The following is a 23176-nucleotide window of genomic DNA, read 5'->3' as shown; positions in this document are numbered from 1 at the left end:
CAGGGCCTCATGCTTGTTAGGCAGGTGGTCTACTGCTTGAGCCACTTCACCAGCCCTTTTTTGTGATGGGTTTTTTCAAGATAGGGTCTGGCAAACTATTTGCCTGGGCTGGCTTCAAACCATGATCTTCCTGATCTCTGCCTCCTGAGTAGCTAGGATTACAGGCGTGAGCCACCAGTGTGCCTGGCTCAATGTGGCAATTCTCAATATGTTTATATTTAGTAACAGAGAACTATGGATTGAATCCTTAAGGCTTTTTCTGATGGTGCATAGAAGGAGACAAGAACTTGTGCGCTTTTATGTTTGGGGAAAACGGTGCACAGAATTCTAATGAATACATGGCATTTTAAAGAACTTCTTTAACAAACGGTAGATAGTAGGATTTATTTTAATTTTCAGTCTGGAAAAAAAAAACCCCAAAACCCCAAACTCTTGTCATATATATATATATGTATATATACACAGTGTCAACATTTTCAGAGCACTTACATCAGGAAACGTATGTGCCATAATAAAATTTACAATCTCATCAGCAGTCATATGAACATCATGATTTTACATTTCAATACACATTAAAAAAACCAAAACCCAGACGTCTTCCCGGCACGCAGACCCCGGCCCTGTCAGTGTTCCACACATGCTTCCCAAACCCAACGGCCGCCATTTCAGAAGACTGATCCTTTCCAGAGCCAAACTTAAATAACGAGAACCTGTCATTTTAAAATTACAACCAAGAGTTTATTAATGGACACGTGACGTTCACCCACCAGAAGATGTGTAAAAGAACTGAATGAAAGAAAAATAAATAAAGCTGTTGTAAGGCCAGCCTCGTTTACACGGCAGCTCAGAACAAACATTTAAACGTTAAAGTGTCACTGAAGTTTTAAAGTAATTGCTCATGTTCAAATCACAACTTTTTGACAAATCTAGTGAAAATAGGCTGATTTGGTAAAAGGCTCCAAGACGACCACATTCGAGCTCGGCGTCACTTCATGCGCACTCGGCGGGCGGGAGGGCAGCAGCGATGACGTATTGCTGAGTTCAGACATAAGGCACTGTGATCCAACACGCCGCACACACGCCTTATGTCACCTCACCTGTCCATACCAGTGAGTTCTTTGAAATGAAAAATAAACATTTCAGGACACAGTGCACTTTAATGACATACAGCATTTAAAATCCTTCAGATGAAGGTCTGAAAACAGTCTTTTAATGCAAGCCTGAATCTTCAAGCACATAAAATCTCTTTTTGAAGCTTACATCACTGGAAAAAATACCCCTCACTAAACTCTGATATACATTCTTCGCCATTTTACGCTCTTCGATTGCAGCCAGTGTTCATGAGGCAGAACGTGACCCAGAAGCCTTGTTCAAGTTCTACGAGGGCGTTTACATTCACAGTGGTCATTCTGCCTCCGTCTCCTTCTGTTTGGCACCTGTCAGAGGATGGAAAAGGAAAGTTTCAAGGCTCATCCTAGCAGCAGAGCTCTCTACATCAGGGTTTCTGCCGTGTCTGGCAGTGACTTAGGAAGAGGGAGAGGCAGGAAGGAGAGGTGGCTCCAAGCACTCCACCCTTCCACCATTACTGCCACTTTACACGGACTTCTAAATATGTCACACTCCACTGTTAGAAAACTGAAAAAGCAATGCGTATGTTGTAGCAAAGGTGCAGAGAATTTCAGCTGTGCATTCTTATTAAAATGTAAATGGAAAGGATCAAAACTAAGGACAGCTGCATGTGACACCTGCAAGTGTCCAGCCATGGTGTTTCCCAGTGGGCTGAGGGGAGAGCTACTGTGGTTTCCCCACGGCAGTTTCCGAGTTCCTCATCTCACACTAGCCACCTTTTCTCTTTTTTATTTTTGTGGTTCTGGGGAATTGAACCCAGGGCCTCGAGCCTGTTAGCAAGTGCTCTACCACTATGCCACATCACAGTCCTTGGTTTTCTGAAATAGTCTTAGTGAATAATGGTGGCTGCTTCTCAAAGTGCCTCTTACTGAGTATTCCAGAAACATCCCCTCCACAGTACTTGTCTTGGCACATAGTGCTGTACTGTGCAGTTGGCGTTCATGTTTTTGGTTCCATTTCAGCATGTTGGGAGGACCTGCCTCCTTACAGACAGATGGATGTAGTGGGCAAGGGGATAAGTAGGCCCTGGGCTATCAGGGCAGGCCTCTTCATTGCTGCATATTCTGTCCACTTCCCCCAATGTATAAGCGCATTAGTGGCCACTGGTCAGGTGCAGGCATTCTGCATGAGTTCTACTTGAAATGTTCACATGAAATCCAGTCATCAGGAACACAGAACATTTTCCTCAACAAACTGTCATATACAGCATATCGCCCAGAACGCCGATCCAGCCACCTCATCTTTATGACATGATTTCCATGGTTACATACTCTCCAAGTTCCAGCTGTGAAACAGACTGCTTCACTGCACCAACAGAGAAGCAAGAATGACTTACAGCTTTGAAATACCAAGTCTAGATGGAAATGTAAACTTCTAGCCCAGCCCTGTCCTGCTTGTGGTGTGTGACAACAAGGTACACAGAAGATAAGTCACTTGGTGGTTTACTCTGAGTTTGTAATGTCCCAAGAATCCCGGTTTAGGGACAGATGGGAGCTGCCAATCAGCTGCTCTCTGCTGAGTGACTGTGTGTCTTGGTTCAGGGCTGATCCTGGAAAGGCTGATCTTTTCTGAATGCGCCTCTCTATGTAGCTGTGGGAAAGAGTCTGCATGGAGGGCCACACAGTTTTGCCTGAGTGGCAATTCATACACACAGTCATACGGGAGGCTAGCATGACTGCTTTGCTCAGGTTTGCTCGTGAGAATCCTGCACTGCCAAATGCAGCTCTGCTCCCTTTCAACACTGACTAGCATTCTACTGAATGAATGCAGCCCAAACCACCCATCCTTCTTCGGAAAAGTATCTGGGTTATTTTTGGTTTTAGGGCATTGCAAGTAATGCAGTGAGCATCTCATTCCTTGGATCACCGTGAGCTTCAGGCTCTCCAACACTTGAAGCCCAAAAGGGATGGCACGAGGCCCGTCTCTGACTCAGCAGATGGTGTCTCATTTAGCAAACGTGGGCTGGAGCCCCAAGCAGACATCCCAAGTAAGTTCCAGGAGATGCTGAGGCTGCTGGCCCGAGGCCCGCCTGGGAAGGTCACAGCTTCTCTGGGACTCTTCTCTTGGCACTGAATCAGACATGATTCTGGCAGGTACTGGGTATCACTTTAGGGTGGGCATTTGAGGTTATAGATTATAGGTTATAGATTAATTATAAAAGCTAGTTGTAGCTGAGTTTGATGTCTGAACTAAAGAAAAATCAATACTGTAGAGACACATCACTTAATGTTTAACTCCTGAGAGTTCAAAGAGCAAGCCACCAAGTCTCACGACGGCCTCAGGTCTGTGGCCTGACAAAGGACAGCTGATTTCCGTGATGGGGGGCTGGGAAGGCACAACATGAGAGGAAGACAAAGCAGGAAGGAAGGGAGGCTGGCGGTTTTAAGACCTCACCCAGGCACCATTAAAGATGTGGTGGCTGAGAAACATTAACCCCTCTGTCCAAAGCCCTCTCCCCACCATTCCTCTGAATATTCCTACAAACTTCTCACCCACGGGGAACATTTCAATTTCAAAACTGAAAAGAAAATAAAAATGGCTTACCAAGTAGCTAGCGCACATTAACACCTCACTGTGTTAGGTGGGTGCTAACTGGCCCACCTCCCACCCTTGCTACACCCCAAGGCCACACTCAGAAATCAGCACTTTACCTGCTGGGGTGAGTATCAGCGCTTGCAAAATGTCTGACAAGGAGATAATACCCACAATGCTGTCTGCTTCATTTACTACCACTAGCCGATGGACCTGCAAAGAGGAGAAAAGTTCAAATTAAAAACATTTAAGAAGGGTCGTGAATTCAAGTTTTATATATTATAGGAACTTCTGTAAATGCCACAATGTACCCCCACCCAACACAATAAAAAAAAAAAAGTTTGAAAATGGACACTGGGAAAGTGCCTCTCATGCGTGACTGTAACACATCCATTCCACCAAGAAGGGAGGTAGCAAGGCAGACCAATCCACAGGAGGGCTTTGCTTGACCCTAGGAAAGATGAACCAGCCTTGTCTTGCTGAGTTGTCAAACTTCTATCTATGAAGGATACAGCTCAGAGCAGAACCTCACAGTATATAACTTTTAAGGTTGCAACTTGGTTTCTAGTAAACAGTCATCTGTTTTACATGGGAAAGACCAGATGATTACGGAAAAGAAATAGGGTTGCTGCTCTTAAGACTGCTTTTTATTTTCTGTAGTGTCTTTTCTCTATGAAGTTCACAAAGTAAGAATAATACTTGAGCAGGACGAGTGGCTCAAGCAGTAAGAGTGTCTACCTAGCCGGGTGCTGGTGGCTCACTCCTGTAATCCTAGCATCTCAGGAGGATCACAGTTTGAAGCCAGCCTGGGCAAATAGTTCCCGAGACCCTATCATCACAAAAAAGGACAGGTGGGGTGGCTCAAGGTGTAGGCTCTGAGTTCAAGCCCCAGTACTGCAAAAAAAAAAAAAAAAAAGAGCCTAGCAAGTGCAAGGCTCTGAGTTCAAACTCCAGTTCTGCCAAATTAAAAACAAAGTAATATTGAAGATAAGTGAGCTAAATAAAGTGAAGGTGACTGAATTGATGTCTAGGCTCTGCTCCAAGTCTTTTATAGACAAGTAGAGAGCCCGAGGTGTTCCTGTAACCAAGTGGGAAGAGAAAGCAGGTTGCTCCTGGCAGTCTTCACATCAAACTATTCTGGCTTCAACACTCATGGCCAGTGGAGTTAGTCACCCGGGAGGTCCTTGAGGTATCGAACAGTCTTGGTCCCTTGTATAAAACAGGACACAGGAAGGAGATGGAGAGAGGAGGAAGTTCTCTTTTTATGTTTGTCTCTGAGGATACTGTTAAGATGTCTTTGATATCATAGCTTACATTAGGTTAAAAAACAGTTGCTGGGCACCAGTGTCTTACCCCAGTAATGCTAGCTACTCAGGAGGCAGATATCAGGTTTGAGGCCAGCCCAAGGCAAATAATTTGTGAGCCCCTATCTTGAAAATACCCAGCACAAATAGGGCTGGCAGAGTGGCTCACGTAGTATAGCATCTGCCTAGCAAGAGTGAGGCCCTGAGTTCAAACTCCAGTACTGCAAGCAAATAAACAAACCCCAGTGAGTCACTTGGTCATCTTTCTCATGTTAATCAATATCAATTTCCTTAAAAACTTTCTCTAATAAAACTTTTAGGTCCTTCAACAATCCTATGATATAACAGAGCACAACTATTAACTATTCATTATAAATCAGGATGGTGGTTTACATCTAGGATCAGATGAATGCTCTATATGGTCAAGGGAAATCATCTCAGCCCATCAAATAGAAATGACTACCAAAAATATTTTCTTGTCTTTTGTTGCTGAGTCTAAAACCACAAATCTCCCTTGTCTCAGGTACCTAAAACTTAGCGCTGTGGCTTGTCACATTGGGTAAGTGGAATCTTTACCAGACTGTTCATCCTTCTCTTAACAAACTACAAACACTAAAGCTAGAAACTGCTTTTGTGCCCCTGTGCCCTTCTCATGAAAGAATTTTCTTTTTTTTTGAGGTACTGCACTCATGCTTGCTAGGCCAGCGCTCTACCACTTGAGCCACTCTGCTAGCCCTGGTGAAAGAAATTGAATACGGGAAGAAGTCACGATGTGTAACTTGAGAAAAAAGACTTAATTACATCCTCATTTCCTCACTGGTCTCTTTCATGTCACAGATTTCTACTGCTCCCCAGATGAGCACAGAAGAGCATGGGCCTATGCACGCTCTACCATGTCATCTTGAACTCGCTGCTCAGACAGACCCGTCGTGAGTCCTGTGTGGCGCATCCTCCTCGTCTCTCCTTGAGGCAGACACACGGAGAGCAACACAGAGAACTGGAGGTACACCGCAATCGGCCTATTCCCCGATCAACGCATTACTAACGGTTTTCCACATGAATGTTCTTCTATGCGATGATTTTAAATTGTCATAAAGGATTCCATTACATGGGTGGTCATAAATAGGGAGGGACATCTTACCTATTTCTGTTTATGATCTTTGAAAGGTATGTAATTCTATGGACATTAATAAAACGTTAGGATATATTCCTAAGTCAACTAAAACCCTTTGGAAAACAGGTGATGATGAGTGTAGCAAAGTGAAGAAGGAAAAAGGGAAGACTTTGCCTGGGTCTCTCCTCTGGGGCAAATTCCCAAGGTGCTGGCTGCAGAATGACTTGGGAATAAAGGTCGGTGGCAGAGGCTAGGGCCACTCACCTCGGCTCTCACTATCCTGTCCACGATGGTCTCCAGTGTTTCCAGCTTACTGCACTTCACGACACCTTCAAAATACTGTGATCGGTGCAGCAGGGCCTGGGTCACTGTGATGTCTAGGTTATTGTATGTCTTCTCGGCAGCAAGGTTCTGAAACACAGATTACGTCCTCTCTCTTCAATTCACGCCAATGATCAAAATTAGTATGTTTAAGGCAACTTGACTTTTAAAATGTTTAATATTTAATTTGGTACCAAAAGTTCTTTCCAGTTCCTAGTGCTGTTGGTCCTGCTAGTTCATCATCTCATCAATAATTACAGATTTCATGTTACAGGTCTACCCTACTCAGGAAGCCATGACTGGTAGACAGCATGTCAAGCCCACCAAAGGCTTTCTCCATTTGTGATTCTAATGCCACAGTGACTAACGTCTGTAAAGGGACTATCAAAGTATTCCCTCCCTTCCTTAGAGACAATGTAAAACTCTGTTAGAGAATTCCATTTATGAATGAGTGGGGAAAAACATCAAATGTAAAGATGCAGCATTAACAAGGAACCTAAGATTTAAATCAGAGACAAATACAAGACTCTACACAATTCCATTTAGTACTTAACTCACTCCCTTAGTCCAGTTTGTCCCCTAGTCAGTGAAGGAGAGGGCACATTTGGCAAGGGACCCATGGAGTCACGTGTGCACTGAGCACACAGGAATACGACCACTTAAAATATACGTGTGTGCTACAGGGAGGGATACAAAATACACAGAGAACTATAAAATACTGGCATGTATTAATATGTAATTTATTGCTAAAGCTATGAATACGAAAAGTTTGATTACTATGGGAGTCTGTGGAATTCTCTTAAGACTCTCATACTCAAAAAAGTTAGGAATTTTTAGAGAACAAGAGAAAAACATAAAAACATGAAATGAATGGGCTTAAAAATGTTTTCCAAATGACAGGCTTAAAAAAAATTAAAAATACTTACAATTACATCAAATTTGGAATAAATATCTACAACTTTTCCTAAAAATGAAAACATATGTTAGAAAAACATTTTAGGACAAAAAAAGCTTCTTTAAAATTAATCTCAGCTAGAAAACTACACAGTAATAGATAAAATGACTTGCCTATTTGAAGACAGACATGAAGTCATGTCTTAATGGAAGCGTGAAGGCAGGTTTAAAGTTACCTTCTGAGTGCCCCACGGTACTGAAGGCACCACTGCTCCCACGCCACCCGCGCCCCTGCTGCCCAGCCCCGGGACGCCCCGCACAGACCTGACTCGTCCACCACGGGCAGCGCAGATACCCTTCTCTCCACGAAGATGCTCAGAGCCTTGCTGATGGGCGTGTCTGGGTGGATGAAGGCGATGTCGCGGTACGTCCCTATGCCCAGCTCATCCAGGTTCTGCTTCATGAAGGCAGGCTTTGGCATGTCGGACATCTGAGCAGGAGAAACGCACATGTTCCACAGTCACCGCATCGGAAGGAAAAGCAACGCCCAACAAAATCACCTTCCTAACAACCTGCTTGCACGCCTCAACTTTGCTGAAAAACTCACACGTAACAACCGTCCCTGTCTCTGATGTTTCTACCCAGCAAACTAGTCAAAGCGCTAACACTGCAACCTTCTTCCTTCTCTTTGCTCGCTAACAAAGTGGGCAGAAGGAGGAAATAACAGGTCTGTTTGGGAAATGAACACCTGTAAGCCAAGATCAAATTTATTCTTACGTAGTCACCTAAACTCCTGAACCTACTGTCAGTGCTCAGTGACATTTATGAAGCACGCTCGAGTTCTCAGGCGCCTGGTTGGCTGGGCCGCCCCAGCAAGTCCCGGCTCATCCCACCTCCACCCGCTGGATTCTCTCTGCGGGATTCCCATTTCTGTCTACTAGGAACCAAGAACAAGCCAGCTAAATGGAATTAAAACAACCTTTAAAAGATCACTTTGCTTTTCATGGGCTACGTTAAAGGAGGAGGGATAAGTCAGAAGAGAACATCTAGGATCCTGTCTGACTATGACAAAATAAGATCTGTGACTGCAAAGATCCACCTTTTATAAAAGGTACAGTCGATTCCATCCTCCCGGGAGACCTTGCAATTATCAGGAAAAGATGAACAATTAGAAGAAACAAAATGTTCAAGTCAAAGAGTTCATTCATCAATATTCAAATCATGAGAATCCTAGAAATTTAGAGGGGTAAAAAAAGAAGGACCTATAGGCCACCTGGTCCATTTCAGTGTAGGACAGCCCGTTGTCAGACGCTGGGCCTCGGCTCATTTTCAAGTGTCTCCAAAGGTAATGCTACCTTCTCTCAGAAAATGATCTCATTAATTCAGTTAAAATTCAGGCCCCAACGTTTATTTAAATCTCGTATTTTCAACTGAGGCCCTACAGCTGAATATTCTAGTAGCATGGTTCTTATTACCATATTGGCCCAAATATAAGGCAGTCCTGGGCAGAGGCATAGTTTTACAGCAGAGGAAAATCTGAGGCAGCTCTGTAAAGGGATGGCGTCACACCTTTATCACCAAGTGTGGGGTCTCTGCAGACCTCCCTCCCATGTGGTGGCAGGAGAGTGGAGGTGTCCTGGGCCTGGGAATCAGAGAGATGCCCGTGTGACTCTGGACTGGGGCGCACTGAAGGCTAAGGTGGCTGTGGAATGGGAGTGTGCACACCACCTTGGCCAAGTTGCTTGACCTTGATCAGCTATATCACCTATAGCACGAGGTACATCAAAACACCTACCTGACAGGGTGTTAGTGAGGATGAGAGTGGGTGTGAAGTGCTCAAGACAGCGCCAGACAAAGAGCAAGCAGCTGTCACGGCTGAGGTTAAGATGGTAACTGCAAGGTTAACTAAGCTGCAAGCCTGGCACATGTGGGCCGGAAGAATGCTCCCCCCCCACTCCCATGAAACCTCAAGGACTAAGGCTGTCACTCTCCCAGATTACAAACTGGTAACCAAGACTGACATATCCCTCAGTCGTTCCTCCTTGACTGTCTCTTTACTCAACTTCATGGGTTTTTTTTTGGTGGTATGGGGTTTGAGCTCGGGGTCTTGTGCTTGCAGGTGCTCTACCACTTGAGCCACACCCCCTAAGGTTGTCTCATTATTTTTACTTTTTAGACAGGTCTTAGTTGTTTTTTTAGATTAGGGTCTTGCTTGCCCAGGGTGGGGCTAGGACTGTGATTCTCCTATTTATGCCTCCCAAGTAGCTGGGATGACAGGTGTGCACCACTACACCTGGCTTATTGGTTAAGAAGGGGTCCTGCTTACTTTTTGGCTGGGCTGGTCTTGAACTGTGATCCTCGTGATCTTTACCTCCAAGCATCTGGATGTAAGCCAGTGAGCCCAAATGAAACTTCTTATTTTTTTAAACTTATTTTTCTCCTCCCTACCTTATTTCTTAGCATTTACTTAACCATGAAGTTTTACAGATGTAGACTACTGAAATATGAGACTGGTTTAATTGACAAGGTGTTTCTCAATTACTGAACTCTGTGCTTCTGCAGCAAGTGGCCCACACCTCACACCAGCCTGCCATGGGCAGCTGTGGAGAGGAGAGCTACTTTGAAGTAAACTTCTGGGTGGGGAGAGGGTGGAGATGGGGGAAGGGAGGAGAAAGGACCCAAACAACGTATGCACATATGCACATGTGAATAAATGAATAATTAAAAAAAGAAAACCACACACACACACACACACACACACACACACAAACACACACACACTGCTGACCTGAATAAAGGATTCTCTTTGGACCAGTCTGTGCAAAAATTACTAAAACATTCCTTAGTAAAAAGTAAAAATTCTCACAAAAAAGAAAGTAAACTTCTGATATCTACTTTCTCCTTTGGAAAAATGACTTTCAAATGATCTCTTCTGCACCATTAATGCCCTTAGTGCTCTATCTGACGGATAACTTATAAGCTCAGATTTAGTGCAGGCAATTAAGGGGAAACATAAAAGCCCCCTGGCACACTCCCTATTCCTCGGGAGCCTCTTCCAATATCGCCCACACCAAGAGGCTCTGGGTTTAAGAAAACCTATGAGTGACATCGGCCTGATTTGGACCAACATGGTACTCCTTGCCAACTTGTTACCTGCTTTGGGATTTCCTATTACTGCTGCAGACAGCCTTAGGGACAGTAGCTTTTCATCATGCTTCTAGAACCATGTCATTGACAAATACATCCCGAAGCAATTTTTGCCCTCAATTCTGGCTCAGCTGACTTTGTCCTTGAGACAAGTACAATAGGTGCAAACTGTACAGTAGGCGACACAGTGTTCAAATTTAAGTGGAGAATTCCAAGTGTTTTTCTTATCATTATTTTGATACTTGTACTGAAAGGTGAAAGCTTTGTAATTGGAATCAACTTTGAGAATGTACAATTCAAACAGCAGTAAGTTGAGAAACTGAAGTTTAGAAATGGAGACTTGAAACCTAACCGTTTCTTGTTGTGAGTCACAGGAGCCAATGCACCAGAAGCAAATGAAAGCAAGCGCATCTACGTCTGGAGAAGTGCGAGGAGCTACTTACAAAAAGCTGGAGGAACTTGAGGATTCTCTTGTGGGTGAGTATATAGAGTGCATTCCCACTGATAGGGTCAATAACTGGCAATCTGTGGATTTTATTCTTGATCAACGAGTAAACAGCATCGAAGAGGCTGTGGGAAAAGCCGTTAAAAGTTGTTAGGAGGCTTTTAAGAAAAAATCAGCAGGCTCTGGACCACCCCTGCTTGAAAGTATTTCCCATATTTTTATGTGGCTATAATAAAAGGTTGACTAACTTATGGAAGAGTTTTAAAGTGGAGATCTCAGCAAATTTTGATTTTCACAATCAGTTAATATCTCTCAAATAGAAGTCTCTAGGGGAGCAGTTTTCTAACAGCACGTTTAAGTGATGCTGTTTGAAAGAGGACAAGACCTAAAGCCTCAGGAAAGCAGATGGAGGAGGCAGGCAGTGGGCTCCCGGGCGGCTGTCTCGGTGCCCGTCAATCTGCGCTCCTTGCTGCCTCCCTGTCACTAGCCCAAGAGGGCCGTTAATGCGTCTTTCTTTTAGAATCTGGACATAAGATAATAAAAGCAAACAATTTACCTTGTCTTTCTCGCTCGTGGTCCTGAGCTTTAAGAAGGTCTGCTAGTCTGTTCTGTCTTGTTTGGTTTTGTTTCCAGTGCTGGGGATCGACCTCAGGGCCGGCACATGCCGGCCTATGGTCTACCACCTATGCTACACGGACCACGCCCAGTCCTAGCCTAGCCTGTACTTTCGATCCAAGCTTTCTAGGGTGCTGGCCTAGGTCAGACTGGGGTGGGGAGGGAGATTTTCTTTCATTGCTGTTCCCAGGTTCTACCCTCTCACCCTGACTGGGCTGGCCAGCTACACTCAAGACGAGGCAATTTTAACACAGTTCCTTGACTGGTCCTGCCCCCAGAGAGCTGGATTTTCAAAACTGCTTAGCAAGACCATCTTCTTAGTTCACCTGTCAACTCTTCGGACCAACAACAGCTGTGATTTTGCTTATTTTTGAGACAGAATCTTACTATGTAGCCTAGGCTGGCTTCGAATGAACTGGTGATCCTCCTGCCTCACTCTCCTGAGCTGGGATTATAGCTGTGTGCCACCATGCCTGAGTTGGCTGTGATTTGTAATGTCCCTAAACTTACTGAATTGGAGGCTGGCCCCATCTAAACATGTGTTTGTTACTATTTATCTAATCCATCATGGTAATAAACCACATACATTACAACGCACCTTTTCAAAGGAAAAAAACTATAAGTTTACCTTGCATCTGGAGATATATTCACTAAAGGCTTAAATGTTTCTTGTAAATATAGCTCTGTATTTTTAGAAAGAAAATATGCAGTTAGTAACATATTTGCTGTTTGTGGTTATTACAAAAATTTAAATACTCCTCAGTTTACAGATAATAACTAGAAGAATTAAAAATCCAAATAAATTGAATTTATCCCAAACTATTGGCTATTTTAAACAACTTCAACTCTTTTTAGGATGTTGCCTTTGAAGAAAAACATTTCCAATAGGTATTTACAACATCGGGGGAAAAAAAAAAGAATCAATCTGATAAAAAAAAAAAGGAATACCAGAACTTGCTAGATTTTATTACATTAAAATTACTCTCAAGAAATGAAGAATTTACAAAATGCTTTGAAACCAGTTTTCATAAGCTGTAAGATAAAGTCAGTTACAACCAACTTTGTTCTTTAAACGTTCTTGTTTTATTTTAATAAGTGAATGCACAAAACCTAGTGTGTCTTGGGGTTTTTCCAGCATATAGAAATTTTCTTTGTAAGGATATCAACTGTAATCAGTCTGCTTTATCAAGGTCTGTACAAAGAAGGCATCTGAGAATGTCCTGGCATCATTACTACCAAATACCAGGCATATGGAATGCAAATACACTTAAATCCTGGTCGAAAGAACTTGCGTGGCAGAATTGGATAAGAAGTATGTGTGGTGTTAGGTTACATACACTTCATCTAACAGGCCATATGGATCCCGTGTTGACTTAACTCATTTCGCTTGGCTTGATAAAGCCATAATTAATCAAATATATCATTCGATGACACTTTTTAAATCACACGGAACTAAAAGGGCCCGCAGAGCTTCTGAGACTGCTAACAGCCATTCAGATTTCTCAGCCAGTTATAAAGGTGGCTTATCCTATCAAGCGTATTATGGGAAGTCAAAGCCAGACTCCTGAATTTCAAGTTCAAAATCTTCCTTCAGCTGGTCCTTGAGCACCCACCAGTCTCTGCCCTCTCCACCATCACTCATGAGTCTCACTGACACAACCAATCTCATATTATGAAACAAGAATTTAAAGTATTCTTGCAGTTTCACCACAGAAAAGTGTATTGTAATTGTAAAGGATAATCTTCAACGTGACAGAGAGTTCCTACAGTTATTTTCTTGTTACTTGATATAAACCGTCTAGTTTAAGGTTTATTTGTTCCATGTTCTGCCATAATTGGTAAAGAAACAATTAGGGTTGAACTCAGGACAAAAGCTTGCTTTTGTTAAGGTTAGGCAAGTCCTTGGGATGTTTCCTATGCACGGCAGATGCTCAGCGTGATTCTCTACAGTACCCCAGCCCCGCTGGAGGCTGTGCAGGCCGTGGGTGCTGTAGGCATGTCCGCCACACAGAATGGGCAAATGGGTACAGTTAGTACCTCAAAATGCTTTAACTGTCACATTATCATTAAGCAGAGCAAAAAGATGTGTGATAATGTTCTTATATATTTGTGTGCATAGGGTGTAATGTATATGTGTATATGTACCTTAGGTGTGCAACAAAATGTAAATGCAGATATTTCACATGTAATGTCAGTATAGGTGATTCTAAGCTTTGCTTTTCTTGAAATAATGTTTGAGCCAAGAAAAGACTCTCAATACCTATGTTGTGTCTTTAAATAAAACAAACTGATTTACCAAAAAAAAAAAGATGTGTGACACCAAAGCATCCATTTCACACAAAGTGAGGCGTCTTCTCTGGGTGTTACGGGGCTTACCTCTCCACGTTTCAATCTTGTGTTCCTCCAATTCATAAATCTGTACCTGCAAATAAGGACAATTCTATTTACAAACGCTAACGTGCAACACAGGAACAAGTAATCACCTGAAAAATGAAGTAAAGCATGGCCTGCATAACAGCATTTCCTGTTGCTCATTAGAAAATGAGGGGCAATAAGGAAGAAAAACATATTTTCACATATGAAGAAAACTTGGGGCTATATATTTAGACTCAGTTGCTCTTCTAGCAATTTTGACTTCAACTCCTGCTGAGATTTGTTACACAGAATTTGCTGTATGTTAACAAAATCTACCCACTTAAAAGTCACACTTGAGCAGACAGCTGGCATTCATGGTGCTTGAGAAATCAGATATGTCGCGTGACGTGTAGAATACTTACAGTCTTCGGTAAAAGTTCCTCCTTATGAAGAAACTTATTTTTGTATTTTAAGTAGGAATTAATTAGTCATGGGTCGCAAGATGATTTTTGGTCAAAGATGGACTACACAGACGCGACTGTGGTCCTAAGATTACAAGACCGTGGATGTCACGGCTGCCTTAGTTTGCGTAACAACTCCACCATGTGTGCATACAATGAAATTCAGTGACAACACACTTCTCACGACGTGTTCCGTGTTAAACAACACACGGCCATACTGGATAACTGACCATTACCTTTAAAACAACACTGAATGTACTGACTTACACCTTTTAAACACCCCACATAGTACTAGTTAAATAAAGCCTACAACTCTGAGCTCCACAATTGTAGACAAACAAAACCCAAAACCCAGCTGATAAAATCACAAACATCAACATATTCAATAAGGAACAGACTGTTTGGGCCAGGCTTGGTGGTGCGGGCTTGGAATCAGTAGGTAGAGATGGGAGGATTGAATATGGAGGCCAGCCAGGCAAAAAGTTATTGAGACCCTATCTCAAAAAACAAGTTGGATATGGTGGTATAGGCCTGTAATCCCAGCTATGAAGGAGGCAGATGTAGGAGGATCATGGTTTGAGGCCAGCCCCAGGCAAAAAAGTAAGACTCTATCTGAAAAATAAACTAAAGCAGAAAGGGATAAGGGCATGGCTCCAGGGGTAGAGCACCTGCCTAGCAAGCACAAGACTGAGTTCAAACTCCAGTACTAGCAGAGTGGCTCAAGCGGTAGGTAGAGTACCTGCTTAGCAAGTGTAAGGCCCTGAGTTCAAACCTCAGTACCACCCCCCAGCCCCCCCCCAAAAAGAAGCAGGCCCCAGTGCTGCAAACAAACAAGACAAAACAAAAAACAAAAACCAACACCTCCCCCTACAGAGAAAGGACAGAGTGGCTTTCAAACGTGCTCTTGTAGAATGGCTTGACCAGATGCCAGAGGTTCTGCCAACATCAGCCAACAGTTTTTTGCTACTTGGCAGAAAAAAAGTCACAACTGAGTGGTTTTTTTTTTTTCAGTTTTGGTTTTACTTATTTTTCCTTCTTTAAAGCCACAGTGTACATACAGTCATTGTAATATTGTGGGTGAGGTCACACTAGCACTCCACACACTGACAGGCCTGCAGGGATAAAGCCCTGTGGCCACTTATCTCAGAGTGAGGCCCAGACTGGCCAGCTACAGGGACAGGTGCGACCCTGCCCAGCCCTGAAGGACGCTCAGGGCCATCCTGCACCTGTGATGCCGCCAGGGCTGAGGGGCAAGTAACAGAAACTTAGTGAAACTCAGAATGTCCTGGAAATATATTAGAATGTAGATTCGGACCGAAGGAATTCTGCAAGCTGAATGAAGCTGCTTTTCCCTGTTACTCTGCCTGAGGGTGCCATCCTCGGGGCAGCCAGGGTTGGCTCACACCCCCTCCCCACCCTGCAGCTCAGTGAGCAGCACTGCCACTTACCATAGGTGACTTATAGTACCTATGAAGGATGTTTATGAAATCTGTAATTGTCAGCATTCCTGGAAAAAGAATCACACGTTAAAAATAGAGCCATGGATGCGAAAAATTTTAAGTGACAAGTGAACCTGTAGCATTTACTAGAAAAGCTTACGAAACAGAAAGATCCCAAGTACAGTTTCATGAATTTCTTAAAACTACAATGGATTGTCTACCCCAAATAGATAAGCAAATCCAGCCGCACTTAACCCTGCTCATAAATATGGAATTAACCAGAGTATCTGGCAGATCAACGAGAGAAAATTCACCAATTGTTATAAAATATCCAAAGAGAATTGTGGCTAGAGGTAAGTAATTTGAGGTACTTGAAAACACGACACAGTGTTCTATAAGCTTTAGGAATGTGACACTTCCAGGACACTTGGAGTACTTCCTGAGAAACATCCTAAACGCTATGGTTTTAAGAAAGTCTCCACTTACTATTTTTTGATGTCGGTACTGGGGTTTGAACTCAGGGCCTCATGCTTGCAAGGCAGGTGCTCTACCACTTGAGCCACTCTGCCAGCCCTAACTTGTAATGGGTATTTTCAAAATAGTGTCTTGAGAACTATTTGCCTGGGCTGGCCTCAAACAGCAATACTTCTGATGTCAGCCTCCTGAGGAGCTAGGATTAAGGTGTGAGCCACCTGTGCCCGGCTTGAAGTCTCCATTTATTATGTGCCTACTGTGTGCCAGACACTACAACTATGGAGCTGGAAAAGGTCTGAACCTTTTCCCTTAGGAAATTACCTTCTAGAGGGGAGGCAGACATACAGAGCCGTTTGAAAATTACGTGCTGGCTAGGGAGAGACAATCTTGTCCCCATCTACTGTACGTACTGGATCGAGAGCGCTGGTGACTAAGTAGTTACAAGTGACATACTACTTGTACTCGTTTAACAGTGATTTAGCAAAGACAAGGACCGTATTCACGTCCTGAGGCTTGCCCTGACAAGGGAATGATGAACGGTGGGAAGAGGACAGCCACTCCTTCCTGTCTCACCACCGCATCCACGTGGACTTTGTTCGGAGCTGACAGAGGCACACCAGCTCCTCCAGTGCCCAAAGTCGCTCAGTTAAAACAAGCCCAACAAAACAAAACAAAACAAAAGAATTCAACGAAACACAGGCAGGGTTTTAAATTTCCAGTGTGCAGAAGCAGCAGGACCCTCCCATCCCACTCACCTACGAAACTCTGCTTCTTACTCTCCCACAGGGGCGCAGCTCGGACCCCATTGGCTACCAGGGCAAAGAAGGCCTTTTTAACCTAGGAGGAAGCAGAGAACAAAACGTACCACGAAGTCCACATTTCAGGCGAAAAGATCCCTTCAGCTAAGACCTCAAGCAAATCTTCCCAGTCATCTTCCAAGACAGGTTTGTAAGTTTGATAAGCTAAAGACAGCCAAGATTTATCACAAAAATCCTTTTGTATTACACCCAATGGCACACAGGGGCTGGGGACTATTTCTCGAAGCTGAAATGAGGCAACTGACTTCCAAGTTTTTGTCTTCCAAAATAAATATCACAGTTTAGTTTCGCCCATGTCTGGTTAGTTATTCATTTGAAAACAAAGAGATTGCATCAAATTGCTCAAATGAAAACTGGTGTCTAATATGTTCAGTAACAAAACAAACCCTCTCTCAAGGGTAAGAGCACAGGTACAGTGATGTGACCCGGTCACACCTGTGGAGACAACACGGTGCCTGTCATGGGCAAGCCCTGGCCATGTGGTGCTGACCACGGAGCCTCACTAAGCTCGAAACAAATGCCCTTCGGGATGCTACCAGGTACTGACTTGACGATTCACTCACAGCCAAACGCTCAGGGCGGAGAAGGAGCCTCAGGTACAAACCGCAGCCACAGGGAAACAGTTCAGTCCTATGAGCAGTCCAGACACACTTGCCGTTGGAAGCTTCATTCCAGCTGCTGCAGCTGGGCTCTGGACCGATCAGCTGCAAGAGTACAAAGGCCAGCCGGGCGCCAGCGGCTCACGCCTGTAATCCTAGCTACTCTGGAGTTTAAGCCTCAGTACCAAAAAAAACAAAACCGAGTACAAAGGTTTTGTCCCCAGCCCTGGGTGTTGCTGGGAGGAGGTGGGAGGCCCAGTAGGCTGTGCCTGGTGGAAGGAAGGGGACACCGGAACCCTGGCTCCTCCTTTTCCCTCTTCCTATTTCTTTGCTTCCTACATGCTGTTGCCATTTTCCCTGTAGGTTGTTCCCTTCAGGTATTTTGTCACAGTGATAGGAAGGTAACTAAGACAGCTGCTAAAACAAACCAATTGTTTTAAAGTTTTAGTTCCTAATTCAAATGCTATTTTAAAATCACTGGTTGTACCATATCATATTTTTTGAAACACAGTCTGTATTAAGAATCACAAAAAATATCCCTACTGTGCTTTTTTCCTCTATAGAATTATTTTTGGATATGGGATTCCTGAGTTAAAGACGTTCAATTACTTTTAATGTTGAAAACTAGAAAAATATTCACCCAACAAAATGCTAGCATACCAATGAAAAAAACTATCAAATAGTAATTAAGTAGTATAATTATGAAAATTATGTTGAAGTTAAAAAAGTTTGATAATGAAAAAACAGAGACTGAGCTGGGCACAGCTCATCTCTGTAATCTTACTCAGGAGGCAGAAATTGGGAGCATCACAGTTTGAGGCCAACACAAGCAAAAGACCCCCATCGTAGCCAATAAAAAGCTGGGCACGGTGGGGTGCACCTGTCACCCCAACTATGTGGGAAGCATAAATAGGATTGCAGTTTAGGTCAGTGAAGAGCAAGACACTATCCCCAAAGTAACAAAAGCAAAAAGGGCTGGGGGTGAGGTCAGGCGGCAGAAAACACGAGGCCCAAGTGCAGTCCTAACGCTACCCCCCTAAAAAAAAATGCAGACTGTAAAATTATGCATCATAATTATACAAAATATATAAAATGGAAAAAGGTCAAAGAGAAATACGTAAACAATTAAACTGCTACATTAAGGAAGAAGCAGGGCAGAAAATGTGTATTTCTTTTACAAAGTTGTTATGTTGCAGTATAGTTCTTTTTTTTGGTGGCACTAGGGTTTGAACTCAGGGCCTCACACTTGCTAGACAGGCGCTAGACCAGCTCTTTTTTGTGTTGGGTATTACTTTTTAAAAATATGGACCACTTCATGAATTTGCATGCCATCCTCGTGCAGGGGCCATGCCAATCTCCTTTGTATTGTTCCAATTTTAGTTCATGTGCTGCTGAAATCAGCACCATGTTGTGTATTCTCGAGACAGGGACTCACCGACTATTTGCCAGGCTGGCTTTGAACCGCAATCCTCCCGATCTCTGCCTGCTGAGTAGCTAGGGTTACAGGTGTGAGGCACCAGAGCCTGGCTGAAGTATAGCTTTTTAACTAAAAGAAATCTGTTCTCATTCACTATTATTAAAAACCCTTGTTAGGGAGGGGTGAGGATAGGTAAGACACCTAAAAAATTAGCTAGCATTTGTTGCCCTTAACGCAGAGAAACTAAAGCAGATACCTTAAAAGCAACTGAGGCCAACAGGAGAAGGGGACCAGGAACTAGGGAAAAGGTGAAATCAAAAAGAATTAACCTAGAAGGTAACACCCACACACAGGAAATTAATGTGAGTCAACTCCCTGTATAGCTATCCTTATCTCAACCAGCAAAACCCCTTGTTCCTTCCTATTATTGCTTATACTCTCTCTACAACAAAATTAGAGATAAGGGCAAAATAGTTTCTGCTGGGTATTGAGGGAGTAGGGGGGAGAGGGAGGGGGCGGAGTGGGTGGTAAGGGAGGAGGTGGGGACAGGGGGGAGAAATGACCCAAGCCTTGTATGCACATATGAATAATAAAAGAAAAAAACAAAAAACAAAAAACCCTTGTTAACTGATTGGAAAGAAATGGGTAAAAATGATGGGGCCCCAAGGCAGACTCTGGATCAATAATTCAGCACCTATCTGTTCATTTTTGTGACACGTTTTGCCTTTCTGTAGAACTGTGTGCCTGGATTACCTACCTAGGACAGGCATGTGACTGGAGGTAAGGGGAACTCTCTTCCCTTACTTGAAGCTCATCTTAACCCAGCCAGCACTGTGCTCTGAATAGTGGGGACTCCATCTGTGAGTTAAAGGAACCACCAGAAGACTGAGAAGAGAGGGAAGGGGAGCTAGCTCGGGATAAGGCCCAGAAAAGTTAACTTTATGAACAGCATTCAAAAGTTGATTTTTTTTCTTTTTTGAGATAGTGTTTTGCTGTATCACCAGGATGGCCTGAATTTCTCTAACCTTTGTCTCACCCTCCAGAGTAGCTGGGATTATAGACATGTACCACCACACTAGCTATTAAAGTACTTCTGTACCACACATGAAAATGGGCCAGGAGTGGTGACTCAAGCTGCAATCCCAGCTGCACAGGAAGAGTTTAGGAAGATCCTGGTTTGAGGCCAAAAGTTAGGAAGACTCCATCTCAACAAACAAGCCAGGTGTGGTGGCACACATCTGCTCTTTCAATTATGAGGGAAGCCATTGGTAGGAGGGCTCAAAACCATATCTAAAAAATAACTCAAGCAAAAAACAGTTGGGGGCATGACTCAAGTGGGAAAACACCTGCCTAGCAAACTCAACACCCTCAGTTCAAGCTCCAGTACTGCCCAAAACAAAAACAAACAAAAAACCCATAGCATCCAGGAATGGTATGCCAACTTGAATGTTCTGGCATTTCTATGTGGATGATACCTTGGGAGTCCTTCCTTGTGGGCCTAGAAAAAATTACAGAAAAGTCACAGATAAACAGATTTTAAGGCACATTAAATATCTGGGAAGCTTGTTCTAAACTGGCTAGGAAATAGGAAGGCATCTCTTAAAACCACAATGTTAGTTTACTGTTTTCTCCAAAATAACAAAGGTGACAGAAAAAAACCCAGTGTTAAAATCATTCTTGAGGATTGTTCATGAAACCCCACATGAACACAGCTATGGGAAAGCTCCTGGAGAGCGAACTGCCCAAGGTGTAGGAAAGGTACAGGTACTGCTGAAGGTGCCGGGGTGCAGCCACACAGGCAGCCTTCAAGAAATCCTTGGATGTGGATTCAGAACCACATTCAGTCTGGAATTCTTTTGAGAGCATTTTCCAAGTTATCTTCAAACAAATGAACTGACAGAAAACTGGAATATCAAAGAAAATCAAATAAACTCCAGGCAGGAAAAACGTAAAGAAAACCACACATTAGCTTGCCACAGATGTGATGCTAATAATCCCAAAGAGAAGACGGACTGCGAGGAAAAAGACATGTTAATGTCCAAAGGACAACAGTCAGACAGATGGCTGAAAGGAAAACCTGCCAACCTAGGGTGTAGGTCCAGTGAACACACCATTCAAAAAAGATTGGCAAAGTATGGGTTTTTTTTTTTTAACACAAAGTTGTCACCAACCAACTTTCCCTACAAGAAATACATACGGGCAGCCTTCATGCCTGCAGGAAGATTCCAGAACTGCCAAGAGCTGCAGGAAGGAATGAGACACACCAGAAAGACAGGTATGTGGAGAGACGAAAATAAACAAGAACTGTTCACCAGAACAGTTTTACAACGTTCTGGTGTGGCTTTACAACGTCCACAGACACAAAGTATATGGCACACAGGGCACTGTAGTTAACCTGTCACATAGGTGACCTCCATCGTTTGGGTGACGGTCAAAATATCACCATGTGCTGGACAGCACACAGTTAAAAGCACTACTGGAGTCTGTGTGGTAGTCTGTGGGGAGCGGATTACGAGGCCTATGAGAACCTGACATAGCACAGATGTGCTCCATGATGTTCAGGCTGAGTTTGGCAGAGGGCGAGGTTGTTTACGTTCAGAGAAGCAGGAATGAAGGTTTCTCCTGTTACAATGTCACGCCCCTCCGCGAGAACTGTTGCTCCACCTCTTTGTCTACCACTGGATATAAAAGTCTTGCTGAAGGAGGACTTGGAGGACTGATTTGGTTGGATTTGATGGGTTTGGCTTGGTGGGCTGCTTGTGAGAATGCTGCTGCTGCTGGTTGTTGGTGTGTCTGCGAGTCTGAGGACTGACACTTTAAAGGGAACATGGGACAGTGCAAGTCTAAGGAAAGAGACTTTAAAGAATAGAAAAGAAGCAAGGTTTTAAAGAACAGTAAAGAGGTAAGGCCTTAAAGAACAGAGAAGAAAAGAAGCGAAGTAAAAGAACAGCTATTAGAGAAAAGAAGCAACGAGACTGTTGTGCGTCTCTATCTGAGCGCCCAGCACACCTGGCCCCAGCTTTCTGCAGGTCTGTCTTCTGTCCTTTTTCCTTTCTGCATCTCCCGCTGCCCCAGTTAGGTTCAGTAGTAACAGAGAGTGAGAAAGCTTGCGAAAGTAGTCTTCAAAAGAGTGATGTAACAAGGATGTGTAACTAAAAAGCCAAGAGGAGAAGAATGGAAGAAAAATACTTATTAAATCAAATGAAACCGGGTGCCAGAGGTTCAGACTTGTGATCCTAGGTACTCAGGAGATTAGGAGGATCATGGTTCAAAGCCAGCCCAGGCAAATAGGTCTTGAGACCCTATCTTGAAAAAACCCTTCACAAAAAAGGGCTGGTGGAGTGGTTCAAGGTGTAGGCCCTGAGTTCAAGCCCCTGTACTAAAAAAAAAAAAAAAAAAAAAAAGATGAGAACTAAAGGAACAAATAGGGAAACTGAGAAAACAAAAGCAAGTGCAGCATTAATTCCATGAAATGAAAAGGACTGACACTACCTAAAGGCTATTCCAGGCATTGATCTAACCACAGTGTCTGTGATACAGAAGTGAAGGCTGTGTGTACTTTTCACATCCAGGGATCCGAGCAAGGAGAGCCTCTCTCTACCAGGGCCTCAGAGTTGAATGGGCAGGTGCTGTACCACTTAAGCCACTCCACCAGCCCCACAAACCAGGTATCACTGGGGACATCTTTTCTTTCTTTCTTTTTTTTTTTGTGGGACTGGGGTTTGAACTCAGGGCCTCAAGCTTGCTACGCAGGCACTCCTATATATTGAGCCACTCCTTCAGCCCTGAGAGTGGATCTAAACCTCGGGTGAGACTGTGTGAGAGCCAAGCAAGAGGGCTTCTTCCCACAGACATATTTCTAGAAGCTTCTGGAAGAGAATGTCCTGTCTAGGGGACTGGTTAGCATCAAGCCACAAATGACTGAACACTGTGGACTTCAATAAACAAAAACAGGAAAAAAGCAAGCACTTCTGCTAGCTTAATTGTTAACATTTGGATGTTTGATTTTACATTATGGAGAGTCTCATTAAACTTAAAAAAAAACAACACCAATATAACTCAAATATGACTGTCATTTTGGAACTGTAAGAAAATTCCTGCTCTCTCATGAGG

The 23176-nt window shown here is 43.5% G+C and overlaps 1 protein-coding gene and 1 non-coding gene across 12 annotated transcripts in view; both read right to left on the bottom strand.

Annotated features, from left to right (window-relative positions):
• Nucleotides 1–355: 355 nt before the first annotated feature.
• The window catches only part of Prkag2 (protein kinase AMP-activated non-catalytic subunit gamma 2), a 259543-nt gene continuing 236722 nt past the window's right edge, over nucleotides 356–23176 (bottom strand). For 5 of the 11 annotated variants that reach the window (XM_074060335.1, XM_074060340.1, XM_074060348.1 and 2 more), the window contains 11 exons: nucleotides 17611–17751; nucleotides 16985–17066; nucleotides 15765–15823; nucleotides 13877–13922; nucleotides 12129–12183; nucleotides 10884–11010; nucleotides 7618–7783; nucleotides 7326–7363; nucleotides 6343–6489; nucleotides 3780–3873; nucleotides 356–1436 (listed from right to left, as the gene is read on the bottom strand). In XM_074060335.1, the coding sequence (XP_073916436.1) occupies nucleotides 1405–1436; nucleotides 3780–3873; nucleotides 6343–6489; nucleotides 7326–7363; nucleotides 7618–7783; nucleotides 10884–11010; nucleotides 12129–12183; nucleotides 13877–13922; nucleotides 15765–15823; nucleotides 16985–17066; nucleotides 17611–17751 (987 nt within the window). In that variant the 3' untranslated portion in view covers nucleotides 356–1404. Of the gene's footprint in view, nucleotides 1437–3779; nucleotides 3874–6342; nucleotides 6490–7325; nucleotides 7364–7617; nucleotides 7784–10883; nucleotides 11011–12128; nucleotides 12184–13876; nucleotides 13923–15764; nucleotides 15824–16984; nucleotides 17067–17610; nucleotides 17752–23176 lie in introns of those variants that run through there. The other 6 variants (XM_020162011.2, XM_020162012.2, XM_074060402.1 and 3 more) reach the window with 3 other exon arrangements.
• Nucleotides 18944–19050, bottom strand: LOC141421001 (U6 spliceosomal RNA). The gene has a single exon (XR_012445709.1). It is a non-coding gene; the product is annotated as a U6 spliceosomal RNA (small nuclear RNA).

This window comes from Castor canadensis, chromosome 2, assembly GCF_047511655.1.
Source record: "Castor canadensis chromosome 2, mCasCan1.hap1v2, whole genome shotgun sequence".
Classification (NCBI taxonomy): Eukaryota; Metazoa; Chordata; class Mammalia; order Rodentia; family Castoridae; genus Castor; species Castor canadensis.
This window is presented reverse-complemented; position numbering and strand designations above follow the sequence as displayed.